Consider the following 18,406-nt stretch of genomic DNA (forward strand, 5'->3'; position numbering starts at 1 on the left):
AGAGAAGTTTAGAGGAAGTTAAGATGGCCGACTGAATGCGAAGAACTAAATAACCAGAACAATTCTATGATGTCATAAATTAGCATTGCACAGAAAACTATCAAGCTGAGAACTGAAAAAGTTTCAATTTCCACCACAAAAAGGAAACTACTTGCCAAACTGATCCACAATTTAGCAAAAACCTTTAAAAAACGTATAAGTCTCACTTGAGAGATTCTGCACAAGTGACAGTCTGCAGCAAGCTCTAGCCCCTGTTTCTCTGCCCAAACTTCTACGCGACTAAGTCGGCGCTTGAGCCGCACGCCCCACTGTCTTGTGATGAGTCTGAGCTGTGGTTCCATGACAAGCTTGTTAAAAAGCCACATATTGATGAAGTGAAAAAGCTGAGAGAAAAGCTGGATAGTGAGGGCAGCGTTCACTCGGCAGCGTCTCAGCAGCGACATGGCGGAGGAGAGTACATGTAGCACTTCTCCTGTAAGATAGACATCAGCGATACATACTAATTTAAAACTCAATGTCATTCTAAAACAGGTGGTGTCATAGCACTTCATTTCGGGCTAAAATTATTTCAGGCTTTTTACATAAATATTTAGATTACGGGACAAGACAGACTCCTGCTCCAAAGAAGTTTTTAAAAGAGCTTGCTATGCACTTTACCCATCCACACGAGGGTCAGTAAAGTAGTAACCGGGAGACACAAAACCAAAAATCACAACAACGGAGCTTTGAGTATACCAGTAAAAAATAGTGAGGCTTTCCGTACACAAAACCTCTGAGCAGAATGAACCAACAACAGACATGGAGCCAGAAAATTTTTTCTAAATATCTCACCTATTTTATTCTCTACTGCTCTCACAAATGGAGCAAGTCAGAATTAAGATGTTAGTCAGGGTGTTGATAGAGGCTCAGCGCATACCTTGTTCACACTATGCATGCTTCTAAGGCTATCTCTCTCTCTAAGCAGAGCGTACCAGTTATTTTTTATTGCGTTATTCAAAGCTCAGATGGAATTATACCCTGCTTATATCATTATATTAGGATTGATGATTTGCTTTCAATGAACTTTAACAGCTATGCATGCTGGTACCATAACACCATTAGCTTTATTACAGCCAGGTTAGCTGTATCTATATGCATAGCATTTTATAATTTGTGAGTGGAAATTCGGACGCAACTATAACCAACAACCCGTTAAAAACCTACACGGTTTCACAAGCCAATTCTCATGAATACTTATGAAAGCTAACTTTAGTCAGCAAACTTTGGTATATCTCTCTTGCAGCCAGTCAAGGCGACTAACACTGTCTGTGGATGTGGCTTATCAGCTCGATTAAAAGCAGTCATCTGCCATGAGTTTGAGAGAGATGTTAACCAGGGTGACGTTCAGGCCAGTATTAGAGATTGTTCCATTTACCCTTTATTCCATGGAGCCGCGTGTGAACACTCAAGGGCTACGCTTAGCATTATTTGTTTGTTTGTTTATTTTCATCTATAATATAACCACAAAAAATAACATGAAGAGTGTTTCTAACAGTATAAAAAGACAAGAGAAATAGAAAAAAAATATCACTCCAGGGAAGGTGATGATGAGGTCCCTGTGCGCAATAGCAAGGCTAATCAAGGCGCGGAACCTGAAAGTAGAGTCAGCAGAAGTATGTCTAGTTGGTTTAGTCGTCTGGTTGTCTGAGGTAGCGCTTCAATTCATTTTTGAAAGAATTAGCATTTACAATTTTACGCAGTGTAACCGGTAGTAGATTCCATAGCAATGACTCCTGATAATTCAAACAACATTGACCAGCTTTTGATTTAAACAATGGTATTTTTAGGTTTATGTGTGTTTGACGAGTAGTTAAATGTGTTATCGTCCCTAAATAAACTTAGTTTAACAACTAAGTTTACTTAGGGATCCAATGATAACAGAAAAAGATGACAATAGTTTAAGATTCTACCCAGACAAATAAGTTAATGGTAGAAAAACTCATCACCTACATGTAGAAGATATTCTCAACACGAGCACACAACTTCTAAGAACTAGATTTGGGGACAAGCACTATTATACATGCAGCTCACTGAAAACAGGTGTTCTAATTACTAAGCATAGAAAGGCATGCCATTACCTATGCTGGGTTTACCCTGTTCCGCTAGGAGTCTCTCTAAGAGCAGACAACTCAAAATGTCAACCATGAGGGAACCGCTAGCAAAGGTATTAAATAAAGGTTTCCATGCCAAACAAACGAACCCTAAACAAATCATGCGGCAAGTCTAAATGAGGCTGAGCATGGCAAAACCAATAAAAACATGGAAAAACATTAAACATTTAAAAATGATAAATTTACAAAACAAATTTTAACACACTCGCTGCCATTGCTGGTAAAACACTGCTTAAGCAATAGTTGTTAAATGTAGCAAGTATACCGTGACCTTTATTTGTACATCTTGCTAATAATAACACATTGCAGGCCATAAAAATCCATGCTAAAATTTTGTGTTTATCATCTGAGCTTCTTAAAAACACACAATTACCTCAAGCACTACCTTTGAAAAAATCACTTCCTGAAGAAAATCTTCATGCAAGACGGGATCAAATATCGAATTGTTGCAACATCAAAGTGGCCATAGACTAGATTCTAGAACATAGAGACTGCTAACAAGATGCTAATAAAGTCACTATTTATTGCACACACTGGTCGTACAGCAAGGGCGAGGCAGGACATGATAATTAAGCCAAACATTAGCTCGAATCTTTTTCACCAAAAGTTTTAACCTTGACCCTATAGAGCCACGCCTACCTGCATCACTGTTGTCATTGTCAGAGAGAAATGCCGGCATGCTCTGATAGAGATCTCCCTGCATGATGTAGACAAGATCTTTGAATGCGTCTTGCACCGTGTCAGCCAGCACATCCTGCCAAGAGAATTCTACTCGCTGACAAGCCATACTAGACACACTCGTAACTTACTATCTCAGATTATCAAGTGGCATCAAATTATCAGCCAGCAAAAAGACCGACCTGTGCTGGCTGAGTGTGTTTCTGCAGCTCCTTGTCCATCTTGAAGAAATGGAGCAGCTCTGACATGTTGGCCATCCAGAAAGCAAGTTCCTGCGGAGAACTTCTATACCTGTGCACGCAGTCCCTGATCATGAAGCTCAACTGAAAAACAATGAAAGATAATCAGTCAGAGCTTAGCATTCCCAAAAGTACTCCAATAAATGTGGGAGGGCAGTTGTGGCCTAGCGGTATAAAACGCTGGACTCACAAACAACAGGTTGGGGGTTCAAATCCCAAAAAGGCCAGCCAAGATCACAGAGCCATTATTTGTACAATAATGGCTCTTAACAAACACGCATAGCCTCTGCTTGCAGTAAGCTAGGCAGACATGCTCCTTCCTTGAGGGGTTGCTCATATAAAAGTTCAAGGTCACTCGGACATGCGCTCAGTGACAGCACATCACCTTCAGTCTATAAGCTCATTAGTAAATATGCATCAAAATAACAATATAGACATTGTAACTACAAGACCTGAAGGTGGAGACAAGATAATTGAGTCCAAATAAACAGGTGCCAGTACTATTGCAAGTCTATCCTGTCAGTACTACAGTAATCACTCACTTTTTAAGGTTAATTGAGGATTGACTGGCGTGTAGCCTGTCTTGACAAGCTGTTGTTTTTGCGTAGTTGTCCCCCCGTCGAGCGGCGAGCAACAACAGCTTTTCACAAGACGTACTGCACCTGATGCATCAGCTGCACTTATAGGGAGTTGTTCTCTTCCGTCTACGCGGCTTGGCAGCGATGTTATGTCGGTTGCTCCATTGGTAATCATAACGGATTTCACGCAAATTTATGTAGAAAAAAAAACAAGATTACAACGTTTAACCAAAGACCAGTTTTTGTGATAAACTTTAGTAGAACTTAAGAATAAAATAAACTTAAAATAAAATCCATAAGAACAAATAAAACTGACAGATACAAAAATAGAAATAAAACTGACTGAGCACACAAATAACGACATGTTTAGTCGCTGTTGTTACCTAAGTTCTCAAGTTCTACTAAAGTTTACCGTAGAGACTGGTCGCTGGTTAAACGTTACAATCTTATTTTTTCTATATAAATTTTTGCGCAAAATTCGTTATGATTACCAATGGAGCGACCGACATAACATCGCAACCAAGCCGCATAGACGGAAGAGAACAACTCCTTATAAGTGCAGCTGATGCATCAGGTGCAGTACGTCTTGTGACAAGCTGTTGTTGCTCGCCGCTCGACGGGGGACAACTACGCAAAAACAACAGCTTGTCAAGACAGGCTCACTGGCGTGTCGCGCGATAAGTAAAAATCCGCGAAATAGAAACTAACTTTTTTAAAGTTCATGTATGAGCCAACATTCAACACCAGAACACAACCACTTTCTAAACATATTGTATTTACTTCCTATATAATAAGTAATTTGAAGTTATCTTGGTTGACTTTCAGTTACACATTTCAACTTCAGTCCCAGTGATTAAGTCAGAGAATGCATTTACGTAGTACAGGAGTAGTTTGGACTTCATGTAGTCTGAATAATTGTCCTTATGATTAACTGGGCTCCCTGTGAGAAGAAAGTCACACGTATGTCGATTTATGTGTATTTATATATTTAATTTTTTAATAATTTTATTACTTTTTTTTATTTTCTAACAAACATTTTTAACAGTGAAGAACTGAAGCTGTGAAAGGTAAGCCATGACGTGGTGAGGATTACTGTCCTTCAATGTCAGTACTTTAGGCAACTTTATAATGATATTACTATTTGTATATTAGTACGATCTGAATGCCCGGCGTTGCATTTATGAGCACAAAATAGGTTGTAAAAAAGGTTTTTGCAAAGAAAGTTTATTTTTAATCAGATTATACAACATTTACCATACTAACTTTTAAATGAAAGTGTTTGTTTATTTCTGTGTAATTTATACTGCACTGGCTGCTGTGCCTACGACAGCTTTAAATTGATTGCAATATTCTTGTTAGCCATGTGATTTTAACCATTTTTCTTCATGTATGGCCGTGCATTTTTCTTCTGGTATGGATTCATGCATTTTTAGCTGTAGCGTTGAGGGTGGAGCCGTGAAAGATTGGCATGTATACTAAGTATGTGCCCAAATTATTATATGGTATAGCCAGTTGACAGTGTAGTTTATTGGATAAATGTCTGTCAGCAGAACTAAAGGTTGTGAGTTCAAATTCAAGTCGTGGCAGATTTTTCATTCTTAAAACTTTATCGCTATAACTGGACATACATACGAACATTGGGATTTACATACTCAAAGTTCTATATTCAAAGTGATACATACTTTTCTATCACTTGAGATTTGTTTGTTGTTTTAAGTGATGTGACTGTCAGGACATTTTCAGATTAAAATTGGCAAAACTTGATCGCGGTTAAAATGCTCAGAAAAAAGACTTCTTTTTTTACTGAGGGTTTTAACCAAGATCAACATTGCCGATTTTATTTTAAATTTATCTGAAGGTTACCGCGCTTTTCCTTGCTTTCGGAGGGCCATCGCAAAGCGGATGTTTGGTAAAATTTGATTTTGTGCAATCCTTTAGAAACGTCATTAACGAAAATTCTTTGCCGATGGTGGTAATAATGACGCCTAAGAACTACTAAAAGTTGATGCTTATCTCAATGGTTTGGAATAAGGTGATATTCTAAAGTGATAACAACTTGGGCAAAAATAGCCGTTGGGCAAAATACTGTTTGAGTTAATGATGTTGAGGTCGAGTTATCTAAAGCAATTTATCATTGCGCGAGAACGGACCAAACAAATCCGTTCGAGTTAACCATGTGTTTGAGTTATCCAATTTAACCCGTATATAGATAGACTAGCATGTCAGTACAAACTAGTAATATTGTGTCAGCACTGTCGTACTTATACCATCACATATCTGTACTTGTTATTGCCAGCGGAAGGGATACCTTGTTGCAAAAAGCTAGTAGTTTGCGGAAATGTTCTTCCATTGGCATGCCTGGCTGTACCCTGTCTATTCTATAGCGAGCTGCCAGGTAGAGAGCATAGCATGGAGCCAGCTTGAACTGACAGATGCCCTCCGTCACGTCTGATACGACAGAATGTAGAAAATTGTCTTCCCCTGTAACAGCCAACTCTGAAATGATGGAAAACATATGACTTCCTCAAATCATTGAATACCACATTTACATAGAAATATATCATTCAAGGCAGGTTTACACTGTATCGCCATATGTTGGAGTTGTCCTATCGGGAGTCAATTGTCAACTAAGAACCGGTGGTATCGCCAAAACAACGTGAATATTTCGAGAAACCTTGCAGTTGTTAATCTTTCCCGATATTTCGTTGATCATCCATAACAGTCTGTGCACTACTTTGACGATGTTGATTGGCTGTCACAGACTACTGCTTCTATATTTTCCTTCCATGATATTTGCTGCAGGACTAGGAATTCATTGTTTCAGCGACCGCGCTGTATAATGAAGACGTTATGTTGCAGACTATTTGCCATGTAAATGTAGATTAGTTTGTGATAGTGTAAACAATATTATCCCAAACGATTGCCGATTTGGTGTTGGATTAATGCTGACAGACAGCGGATATTCGTAGTGTGAACCAGCCTTTATGGAGATGTGACAGAAATAGCCTTTGTACCATAAACAGAGTGACAATACCATCTATATGCTAAGTAAACAAACGGATAGTAAAGCTATACGAGAAAACCATAACGTAACGTAAAGCCTAAAATACAACGAACTGAACCCGGCTCCTCGTAGAAGTGACAGAAACAGGGAAGAGGTCAATAAAGGATATCAAATAATATGAACCTGTCTATGCGCTCGACTAGAAACAAGATGAAAGGAAGATCTTACCAGTCATCTGAGAGAACAAGCCTACATGAGCAGACTCTGTACAAACTTAACATAATACAGCTTTCACAATTAGAATATACAAAGACTACAGCATATGCTTGAAAACTGAAATAGCCGGGTTCTGTAATGGTGCATTCAAATTGGTTTCAGACAGGTATAAGAACCATGAAGTCAAAAGATAGTCACATTAAGCGAGCGTGTATACAGACATGCAGGATCTTGGGCTGGTTTAAAGTAAACGCTCACATGAGAATTTGTCTATGTAAACGATTTGGTTTAAATAAAGTTTTTCATATAAAAAGCTAAAATATATCAAATGACCTCACCAACAGGAAACTTGTACTTCAAACTAGCCTAATCAAACACAAATCCGAATTGCTGATCTTCTGAATACACAAATAATAGTCAAACCTCGACATACGATCGATTTGACTTACAAATTTTTTCAAAACTTGACAGTAAATTTTGAACAAATATATGTTTCGACATACAAGGTAATTTCCAACATAAATCAAATTTTCAATTTTAACAAAAAGCTAAAAAACGGGAAAAATATTAGCTAATACATGAATTCAATTATACATTACACAGTTACATTACACAATTATATGATATTTCTATCCTTCAGTCTACCACCATATCTATGCATTGCAGAACCTACATTACCTTTTACCTGACTCCGAGATGAAGAATGAATAAAAACCTCTTTTTACCAAATTAATTCAGTTTTTACAGACAAGTCAAGGTTTTACATCCAAGTGGTTGCATAGTTTTGTTATATAATACTTGCTTTTAATGTTGAATGTTATTACTTATTACTTACTTAACTCTGAAATAAATCACACATAACACGGTGTAATTTAAAAAAAGTATCTGCTCTAACAATACAATAAGCTTTGAAATACAAAGAGACTATTCAAACAGATCAACTTCGTATGTTGAAGTTGGACAATATGATGGTTTTTTAAGCATCAGAATGACCATCCAACATCCTGTGAATTTGACAGTCTAAAAATGGGCAGCCTAACAATAGACCTGATAATTAAGAAAGAACAATGCTTACCTTCATCTCTAAACTCGAGGCCTGCAGGTAAAACATCATCCATTCTTGGACTATAGCCAGGTGGACCATTGTCTCCCATTGCCTCGTCCATCATACCCTCAGGCATGTTCTTCCTCAGTATCTACAAGACGTCCAGTCATATCAGAGAGCTTAAACACGTTGACAATGGAAAAGCAATCAATTTTACAGAAGATAGCAACAAGGTGTATAAGGATTATATATTTGATAGTCTTGACTGAAGGTGGCCTAAACAGCTTGTAATATGATCTCAAAATTGTGACATGAGAATTCACCTAATATACATCTGAGTGGAGCGAACACTATTTATGCCTATGTTTAACAAGCAGCAGCTGCAGAGTTGCTTACCCTTGAAAGTTTTTGGAAACTCTGAAAAACTCATTCATCGGTTTTTTGACCTACGAAATACAATTGGCGCATAACATAATCTTTTTTAGAGTAATTTTTTGCTAATTTTGCGCATTATTTTCAATGGCCAAATAATCTTTAAACTCGTTTTTAGAACTACATGTATATAATTCAAATACTCTTCACTTATTATTATTTGGCTACTATCCATTATTGCCATGGATACCCTAGTTATAATGTCAATAAGCGTTACACGATAATATAGACAATCGTCCTATCATAAAACTATGACCATCTAAAATCCAGACAAACTGTTTTTTGGATATTTGTTTTCGCACCTCCTCACGGCTTGTAAAGTTCCCTCTCACAGTATAACACAAATGATGATGTTAGACATAATGTTATAGATTTATCTTTAACAAGGTCATCATTTTATATTTTCTGACTATTTAGAGCAAGGGAGAGAAGATGAATCCAAATTGGTTCGACTTTGCCATGCTATTTAAAAGGCGCTTAGCTAGTTTTAAAAATGAGGTGAGGGTGACATGATACAAACTACACTGTTATATGAAATATTCCATTTAATATAACAGTGCAATAGGTGCTCATTAATCTGTTTGATTTTCGCACAAAAAACTATTTTATCCATTTTTTGCGGTTACGAAAGAAGATCCAAACGTGGATGTGATGTACACAATGAAGACAGAAGTCATCAGTGTTTATGTGCAGATTTGCAAAGTGTTTTCAGCAAATCTCTAATCACTACTTACAATAATCATGAGAAAAAAATCTATAACTGGTTTAGCTGCCACTTTATCACATCTTGCAAGAAATCGAATGCCAAGTCTACTGTTAGTGAAACTATAAGCAAATATCACTAATTAAACAGTGGAAGAAAAGTTCATCACAAAAAGGATCATGCCTGCTAAAATATTATTTACACACAAGTATAAAGAAGACAACTTCAACCCACCTCTTCAACGGCAGGGTCAGAGAATCTGAAGGCATGGTGATGCCCGAAACGGACAACCTTGCCATGTTGTAGGACTGTAGTTTGATAGATTCTCTTGCCTTCTACATAGCACTCAGCTTCTGCAGAGTTGGGAGTCACCGTGACAACACCCTCAATGTTGGCTATGACCGCATGATGAGGTAAAATTGTAGGGCCAATCATCTACAGACAACAAAAAAGAGAATTGGAATATCTGACCAATATAACAGGTTTTAAATGATTTTTTAAAAGTTGCTAAACAAAACCAAAAAAGATCATTGACTTTGTACAAATTTCATCGACATTTACAGCTTGCATGTTCCTTCGGTAGAATGTACCTGCATAGCCATTCTATTATATCAGTTCATTTTAAAATATAATCTTAGGCGATACAATCTTATTGCAAGAATAGTTGGCTACAAAAGAACCACCACAGAAGAGCGACACACTGATAAATAATTAATTTGCTTTATAAAACTTTAAAAAAAACTAAAAAAATGAGACGATATCGCAGAATTATCATTTTTGTAAGATTGTAAAACATTTTTTACTATAATAAGAGTGGTGTTTGTCTATCCAAAGCCAGGGTTAGAGGATAGAATAAAAGATCGCTTTTCACAGGACTCGAACTCACAGCATACAGCTTGGTAGACCCTAAGACCTGCGCTACTCGACAGCTTCAAGACACTTCTGAATAATTGTGCACATACATATTATCTGTGCTTTATCAGCACACCTGATGATCACCAATGGTACACTAGACTGCCAGGGTACAGGTTCGTCATTACACTGATTACAATCTTCATGCGGTTTTAAAATACCTTTCTCAAAGCATTCGAATACTACATTGAAATTGTAAATGTTTGGCATGAGAATTTGCTAGTTAATGTCCCTATTAGGTCAGCCAGTCCATACCTTTAGACATCCTAAACAATGTGCAAAAAAACAAGAGCTAAAGCAAAAATGATTTAGACAAAAGCTATTTTGTCCACTGGATGTTGATTTGTAGCTAGTAACTAAAGCGGAGACCAAATTCTACAAATGAACAACAATTTAGAACAATGATAAAAGCGAATATAGCAGACAATGTCAATATGAATAAAATGGACCCATCAACGTACCCTGAGGTGCTGGCCGCTGCTAGGCTGGGCTATGCTGCCTACTTGTGTGAGGTTTATGTGGAGGAGGTGCTTTTTGGGCCTCTGTATGTCAGTGCCGTCAAGGTTGAGCTCAAGGAGGAATGGAATTCCCTTATCTTCTGTTGCCATCCTCTTCCCATCTCTCCGCCGTACATGGAAGGTCACGTTACCTGTGAGTGGATTCTCACGTAGAGACAAATTGGTCGCACAACGTAAAAGGGGATGACAATCTGCTCGTGCAAAGAAACACACCTAGTAGCTGAGCCAGCCGACCATCATACTGAGCTTCCCTTTATAAATTGTTCAAAAATTGCAACAGTTTAGTAAAAGCAGTCTTAATAAAATTGGAGTTGTCTACCCACTACACTCTTGAAAATGACCTTTTGGCAGCTAAGCAATTTTAAAAGCTAGAACTTCTGTCAAATTACACATGTATTTATGAACTTTTTTTAAATTCAAATAAATCAGATTAGGAGTCACTATGTTAATGGATGAACAGAGGTTTCTAAAAATCAATTATTATCTACACAGTTCTAGCTAACAAAAAAATTGTTCACCTTCAGTTTGGAAATCAAGAGTTACCTTCTCGTTGCTGTCAACTATCAAATTATAACAACCACTGACCAAAGAAACCAACATAAATTATAGCATCTCACCTCTATTGACTTGTACATGTAGAATAGCTAAAGGGCATTCCCCATCCTCTAATACGTGTTCCTGGGGCCTAAGTCCACCGCCGATCTCACCAGCATGAGCGTTGAACACTTGCACTAAACAATATTCGTGTGCGAGCTTTTTGCTCATGCCATATTTGTCGAGCATCTCTTCAACAACAAAGGAGGCTGGGTCAGTTACACTTAGTAGCAACGACTTGTAGGGTACATCAGGGTTCAAGCTATCCCCGTGCACTTTAAGAAGACCTCCGTGGTCACCCTCTTTCTGTATCTCATCTAATTTCTTTTGCACCTTGAGCTCTCTTCGACGCCGCATCACCGCCTCTGAATTAGACTTAGTCCTAACAAACACTCCAGAGGGCTCCTCCTGAAACAGAAGAATTATCCGTTTTAGCACGAGAGAGAGGCTAAATACAAAGGCTTGGTAGGGAAAGGGAGATAACTCTTTTCCAGGATAGAAAATCATCAGATATAAAAGCTGTTAAAGATAATTGCTAGCAATATAGTCCGAGCTACTACTTACATGTCAAATCACTAGCATTATTTTTTTAAGAATAGGGACAACAAAGAATAACAGAGGAGTTGCCCTCTCTTATTGGTTTTTAGAAGAAACTAACATTGTAAGAAATCATCAAAACCCCCAATTGTTAGAAACGTAATCTGAGCTACGTAGTACTGCTTTCTAGCAAAATAACTAGTATTTCCTTTTAAGAATTTAGACAATATACAAAATGAACATTATCAATATTTGAAAATAGAAAATAACAATGGAGTTGCACTATCTTGTGGTAAGTTTTTCAAAGAAGCATTGAAATTATATGCACCTTAGTGCTAAGACTAAACCTGGCATGTCCCTTTAGACAAGCAGTATTTCTCCATGTTTTATTTGAACCCTGACCTTTGACCAAGTTCACTACTGGCTAATCGATTAGTTATAAACCAGTACTTCGCCTAGTTCCAGCTTGAGAGTTGTATTCAAGCTATTGGGATTTGCTAATTTCCGTTTTACTGCTAACCACAAGTGTGCTGAAGAGATCAGATGTAGCTCTTGTAGAGTCTAGAGGGAATTGCCACAAACCAGTTTCACCCTGTCTACTAGTGTGCTCTCTTCTACATAATTGTCAATAGATCTGTGAGACGTAATAGACAGTGAACAGTAGAGTTATCTAATGATTTTAAATGATTTAATTTATTAAAATTGGACTCACTAAATTTATGCTATGATTTGGATGATATGGAAAAGCATATATAAAATGTTTCCATGAATGCTACTACCAAATGATGAAAGGAATTTTTGGCTAGAAACAACATCTCCAAGTCAAATGGAAATCATTCCCATGAGAAAAGAGATGAGATTACTCCCACTACATCCACATTTGGTTTGGCAACCATTGACAACCCGCCCTCAGTCTTGGCAGAATAATCTAATTGTCAGAACACACTGACATATCGATATGACATACCAACATCTCTGCCAGACACAATCACCCCATACAATTATGGAGTTCACATCTAATGACAGATACAAGCAGTGATCAAAAGCTGAGAGCTAAATTGGTAAAAGAAGGAATGAGAAAGTAGAAAGTAACAAACAATAACAATGAACAATGGCTAAAACAAACTGAGGTGACGCTAAATTGAAGTCAGCAAATGTGAATATAAAAGATACAACGACAGGAGATGAAGTGAGAATACAGATAGTAAAGGCATAAAAATAGAAGAGGGATGTGGGCTCTCCGTCGAAGATGGAGTATGTCAGTTTAGCTTACTCCAAGCAGAGACTGCCCGAGTTTTTAAGACCATAGTTGTACAAACAGTGTCTTTCTGATCTCGGTTGGACATGTCTGAGTCCAGTGGCAAAGGAACCTCAACGACTGCAACCTTAAATTGCTCAGTTTAAGGTTGGATGTGACAAACTAGAAGACAACCTTTTAAAAAAGATTGGCTAAGAGTTATAGCGAGTGCAAAGAAAAAATGAACCTATTTGGAAACAGAAACTAGGAAATAGAATGGTAAAACTAAAGTTAAGTAAAGGATTAAAACTTAGCTTCAAGTGTGTGTTTAGTAAGCTAAATTCATTTAAGTAAAATTCAAAGTTTCTATTACGTAGTGTCACAAGTTTAGTGCACTGAACACGTTGCTCCCAAGTCTCTCTCACACCGTCGTTATCCACAACATCTGTCTCGAAGGTAAAAACTCCATACAAGAGTGTGCATAGCGATATTACATTTTATTTTTTATTGCAGATCATAACAGCTAAATAAGTATTTGCTACTTTGTTACCGTAGATACTGAATTATACAATTAAAAACACGTTTTTCCATCGCGATATTCTCATTAGGTGATTTTTTATAATATGGTAACGGATTAATTAGTACTTGCTTTATTTTATATAGAAAATAGTGTCTTGAGACATGAGTAAATTGCCATCGGAGCTCAGTCCTGGAACGGATTAAGCGTGCATGTCGAGGTATAACTGTGCATGCATTTGTATATTTTTACAAATAGATTTCAGGATGCATTCGGATTTTCCACACATGACCAGATATCAAAAAATATATCTATCATGCAATTAGCATTACTTCAGCCCATTTTCACAATATTGGAGTTATCTTCCCCATATTACTGAAAGTGATACATCACTAACACAGTAATTACCTTATGGATAACCCGAAAACGAATTAAATAAAACATTTTTAACTTCTATCAAATGCATTTTTTACAAGTCAGGTGTTCAGTTATCATATCCTACAAACATTAACTAACCAACTAACCGTATTTATTACAAGACCGGCATTGAGTTACTGTAGCCTAAAACCCTTCATATTGTAACATTATTCAGACCTATCTAAGGCTATGGCTTTTAACGATGCATACACTTATCCACTGTTGATGTACACTATTCAACTCTGTTACGAGCATCAGTGTTTATTTCAAACGAGAAAAAAACTACCATCATTTTTCTAAAATCTTTAAAGGTATGCAATTGTGGAATTCAAACACCTCACGTGTCTCCCACCCACTCAGTCCTTATGTATACGGAATCCCGCGAACACCCTTAGTTTACTCATGCATTCAGGTCTATTAATTTTAAATGGTACCCTGACAATAAAACCATAAAAATAGAATGCTTCCTTTGAAAGATATTTAACCCCAATACCTTGTGCATAAACCGAGTCATGTATATCAATAACGTTTTGTAGAGGCTGTCGTAAGTGGCTGATCCCTTGACTCATTTATAACAATGCTTGTTGGCAATGAGAAACAAGTGCCCGAACCAAAATCTGGGCTCAGCCATACATGCATATTTTGTTTTATTATCCATATTTGCTTTTGTTTCTAACAATTTTATTATGTGGCTAGCACTTTGTGTTTTTTGTGAATATATAGCATGGTTTGCTGTGACTACCACATAGTTTATTTGAATATACTCTGGACATGACCACAGCGTGCCTCATGCATTTCTCATGATTGCGTAATTGGTGTGGAATACACGTGTTCATTCAAGAATTGTCCAGAGGGTTAGATTTTGTTCATAAGCAAGCAGTCCTCCGCAGTAAGAAATAATCCAAAGTTATATGTTGTTACCTGATTGAATAGCTTCTGAAAATAAATTTCTGAAGTTATTCAAACAGGTTACTCAATATTATGCTGAGATACCATATGTAAATAAATTTAGTTATATTCAAACAACAGATAGGCCTGGTTCATCTTAGTGATCTGGTGACACCAAGGTTAGGTTTGCAAGCTAAGGAGAGGTTTGCAAATGTACAAACTAATACGAGGAGTACTGTTATAGTCAGATTCTTAGCTTTTGGTTTTGGGAAATATGCATAATTGTAAAAGGCAATCAATGCAACCAATTGCGGTCTGAAGTCAAGTTTAAAAAGGAGACAACTCCTTAATAGTACAAAAGTCCCTAATTAATAGAAAGATCTGTGGACTTACGGCATTTTCTTTGTCATCATCACCACTTCTTTCCTGCCTTTTCTTTTGTTCCTTTTTTTCCCTTTTGCTCAACTTTCTTTTAAAACTGCTCTCATTCTTATCCGCCTACAAAAACAACTTTTCGTTCAACCTCCTTTTGAAACTGTTCTACAGAAACCACATCTCCCTCTTCGTTCACACCTTTTACCTCCATTTACAAACATTCCAATTCGCACTCAGTCATTAAGTAACTCTTGGAGCAGAAAACATTCAAGTTACAAAACTCAAATAAAATTTTTTGCAAACGGCATACATTACAGGTACTTGCTGGTACAGATAACAAAACAACTGTTGAGTGAGGTGGTTTAAAGACTTGTCAGAGAAAAGGTCTCGGTACAACTGTTTTTATAGTTTCCAAACTTACCTTCTGTACATTGATGGGTTTGTGAGCAGCATTTCTTAGGACAAACTTGCCCTCCTTCTCATCCTTGGTCCAGTTGAGCTGAACCTCTAAAGGGTACTCTGATAGCTCAAGTCTTCGCTCAGCTGTAAAGGGAGACAACCGCAAATGAGCAAAACTTTATTGCTGGCTCAGAGCTCCGATAAAGACCCGAATACTGCCCAGAGCAATCAGAAATGGCTTTTAAAATGAAGGATTGAAAAAACATCACCACTTCCATGAGATGGCATTCATCTTCTACAGACCAATCAGATCACAGTCGGGATGAGAATAAACAGGTATCTCACATAACAATAAAGATTAACAATATTAACGATGATTAACACAATTCCCGTACTTTTCTTCAACAGACAGTATCATAATATATCCATCGCTTTCTTCATTGACATGCGAGTCTAACATAATTGAAGCCTCCAATGAATATTAACAGCTGTGAGAGTGCAACTCCGAATAACACTCTATCGCTAGTGCCTCACATGATAAAATTATGTGAATGACCTGGCAGACGATGAATTGCTGACATCTGCTACATAAATAAGACTAGATTTTATGGATATCTTATCAGGGAGGCCACAAAGTAGCCAGCACACCCTGTTACATGATTCCTGCTTTTACATATACAACCTGCCCATAAAGACCTCTAGGCCAGCTTGTAAAAATCTCAAGTACTCTTGACAATTATATTCACATGACATAATAGGCTGTCTACTAGATGAGAGCTACAGGTACAAATCAGCAAAGAACTGACATAACGGAAGTGCAGTTCCTTCTGATCCAGCATGTTTTCATAGTGCATATTAGGCATTATGCTGATTTGGAGTTGTGCACACATTGAGTTACCATGTGATAAGTGTGTCAATGGACATTCGCGTGTTGCAAATTAACGCGAGTGCTTTGTTAAAGAGATAAGGAATTTTACATCAAAGGTCATAGCGGCGCACTCCTGAACAATTTGAGTGTGAAAAATGTTTAAAATGGAATAGCTTGCACAACATTTTATTGCGCATTCTTCGCAAAATTCTTGCAAAAGAATGTAATAAAACTCGCCGACTTGCAGGTTTTTGCAAATGACACAAACTTGCGGACTGCTCTATCTATGACTCAACCTTTTATCACCACCTCCAACCATGACTGCGGACAGACATACTCAGCTCTTATTATAGTAAATACTGGTACTCTGGCAGTCTCTTGTGTTGTGACAGATCGTCAGGCGTGCTGATAAAGTACAGATAATAAGTATGTGTAAAATTATTCTGAGTGCCGGGCTTCCAAGTGGGAAGTTGTGAGTGTGAACTCTATACAATGGAATCTTTTCTGCAGAAAATAACTATTTGCACAATAATTTTGAAATTCTTCAGAGTGGTTGATCGGCGCAGGTGTTAGAGGGTCAACCCACCAAGCTGAATGATGTGAGTTCAAATCCCTGATGACGCATTATTTTCCCCAAGCTCCAACCATGACTTCGGACAGACACGACTCTTATTATAGTAAAGATTGTAACACTGGGTATTCTCACGGACTAGACCAAACTCGGACTAGACCAAACTCGTAAATCAATGAAGGTCAACTCTACACTGACCAGCATTTCATTACTTTACATGGTTGACAGGCGTCATCATATGACCGATCTGTCAAAGTAACGCTATCTCATAAAATGCCAGTGTCTCCAAGAAAGTGTCATGACACTCTGACAAAAATCCATTCTAAATAGAGACCAAACAGAGCCATTCCAGTGCCAGCTGCGGCGAGTGAGCGAATTTAATCTTGCGGTAGGCAATGAGGTCAAAACAGTGCATTCCACAGCAGAACTGATTACGTGAATTGACCACAATCATTCTAAACTAATGTTTGTATCGCGTTTTAGCCTCATCTAAGAGTTAGTATTTGATCACCACATTGAATCATACACAAACGATTATTCTGTCATTGACCTCAATGTTGCCTCATGAGAAAACAGTCAAAGAACGGAGAGCCCTGTAGCAACACCACCAACAAAATGCGCCACTTTTTGCAACAACCACAACGCAACTTATCGGATCTAAACTAGCCTTGTTAGTCTTTGACAACAAAGTAGTAACTACTGCCTCTGTGATGAGACATAAACATGGTTCCTATTTCACAGTATTTCAATTACATTTTATTAGTGTTTTCTTGCTTACAGCAATTAGCGTACTATAATCGGCAATATCATATCATAATTGGCAATTGCTTTATTTTTAATTATTTTTTATTATTTAATTAGGATATTTTATGGTCAAAATATCACAGCCTAATGCTCTGCAAGCTTCCCTAGCTGTTCAATAGAGAGTACTGTAGAAGAAACTCTTGAGCCCGGAATTATGTTATGGAAATGCCGGAATCATGTTATGGAAATGCCAGGGTGTTTACAAAATCCAGCATGGTTGTCATGGTTTCCAAATAACCACAAACGATTCTCAGTGTTCAATCTATCTGTCAATATCATACATGCCATCATGGCAATGTTGACATGTTCACCACATATTCGAGCTGATCAATTCATAGAAAAATAGGTTCTGACAGAACCGGTCATGTACTTTTTCATAGTTTAGGAAGAGTATAAGTTCTAGGAGTTGTTAAAAGGAAGGAGAAAACGGTTTGCTATTTTTAGGCTATTTTCTTTACCAGTTGAAAAAGGCTCCATAAACTGGGTAGGTTTTTGGGAAACAGGTTTATCTGCTAGTCACTACAGCAGAGGTCTGACGCTATAATACTCCTACTATGTAAAATTACACAAAATGCATATGCACACAGGAGCATGGAATATATGCATACAATACTAAGTGCTGTTTGATAAACATTTTCCACCAAATAACATGTCTTGATTATGCTTTTTGTCATTAGGCTGGTTCACACTATATCGTCATATCTCAGTGTTGATTCCAAAATAC

At 37.4% G+C, this 18,406-nt stretch overlaps 1 protein-coding gene across 2 annotated transcripts in view; it reads right to left on the reverse strand.

Moving 5' to 3' along the window:
- LOC137405447 (afadin-like) overlaps window positions 1-18,406 on the reverse strand; it is a 52,250-nt gene that overhangs the window by 16,746 nt on the left and 17,098 nt on the right. For both annotated transcript variants that reach the window (XM_068091713.1, XM_068091712.1), the window contains exons 3-13: window positions 15,462-15,583; window positions 15,059-15,163; window positions 11,093-11,477; window positions 10,419-10,606; window positions 9,280-9,480; window positions 7,941-8,061; window positions 5,954-6,126; window positions 3,011-3,151; window positions 2,790-2,904; window positions 2,118-2,153; window positions 207-472 (exon numbers count right to left, since the gene is read on the reverse strand). In XM_068091713.1, coding sequence (XP_067947814.1) covers window positions 207-472; window positions 2,118-2,153; window positions 2,790-2,904; window positions 3,011-3,151; window positions 5,954-6,126; window positions 7,941-8,061; window positions 9,280-9,480; window positions 10,419-10,606; window positions 11,093-11,477; window positions 15,059-15,163; window positions 15,462-15,583 — 1,853 coding nt within the window. The remainder of the gene's footprint in view (window positions 1-206; window positions 473-2,117; window positions 2,154-2,789; window positions 2,905-3,010; window positions 3,152-5,953; window positions 6,127-7,940; window positions 8,062-9,279; window positions 9,481-10,418; window positions 10,607-11,092; window positions 11,478-15,058; window positions 15,164-15,461; window positions 15,584-18,406) is intronic.

The sequence above is a fragment of the Watersipora subatra genome, chromosome 9, assembly GCF_963576615.1.
Source record: "Watersipora subatra chromosome 9, tzWatSuba1.1, whole genome shotgun sequence".
Lineage (NCBI taxonomy): Eukaryota > Metazoa > Bryozoa > Gymnolaemata > Cheilostomatida > Watersiporidae > Watersipora > Watersipora subatra.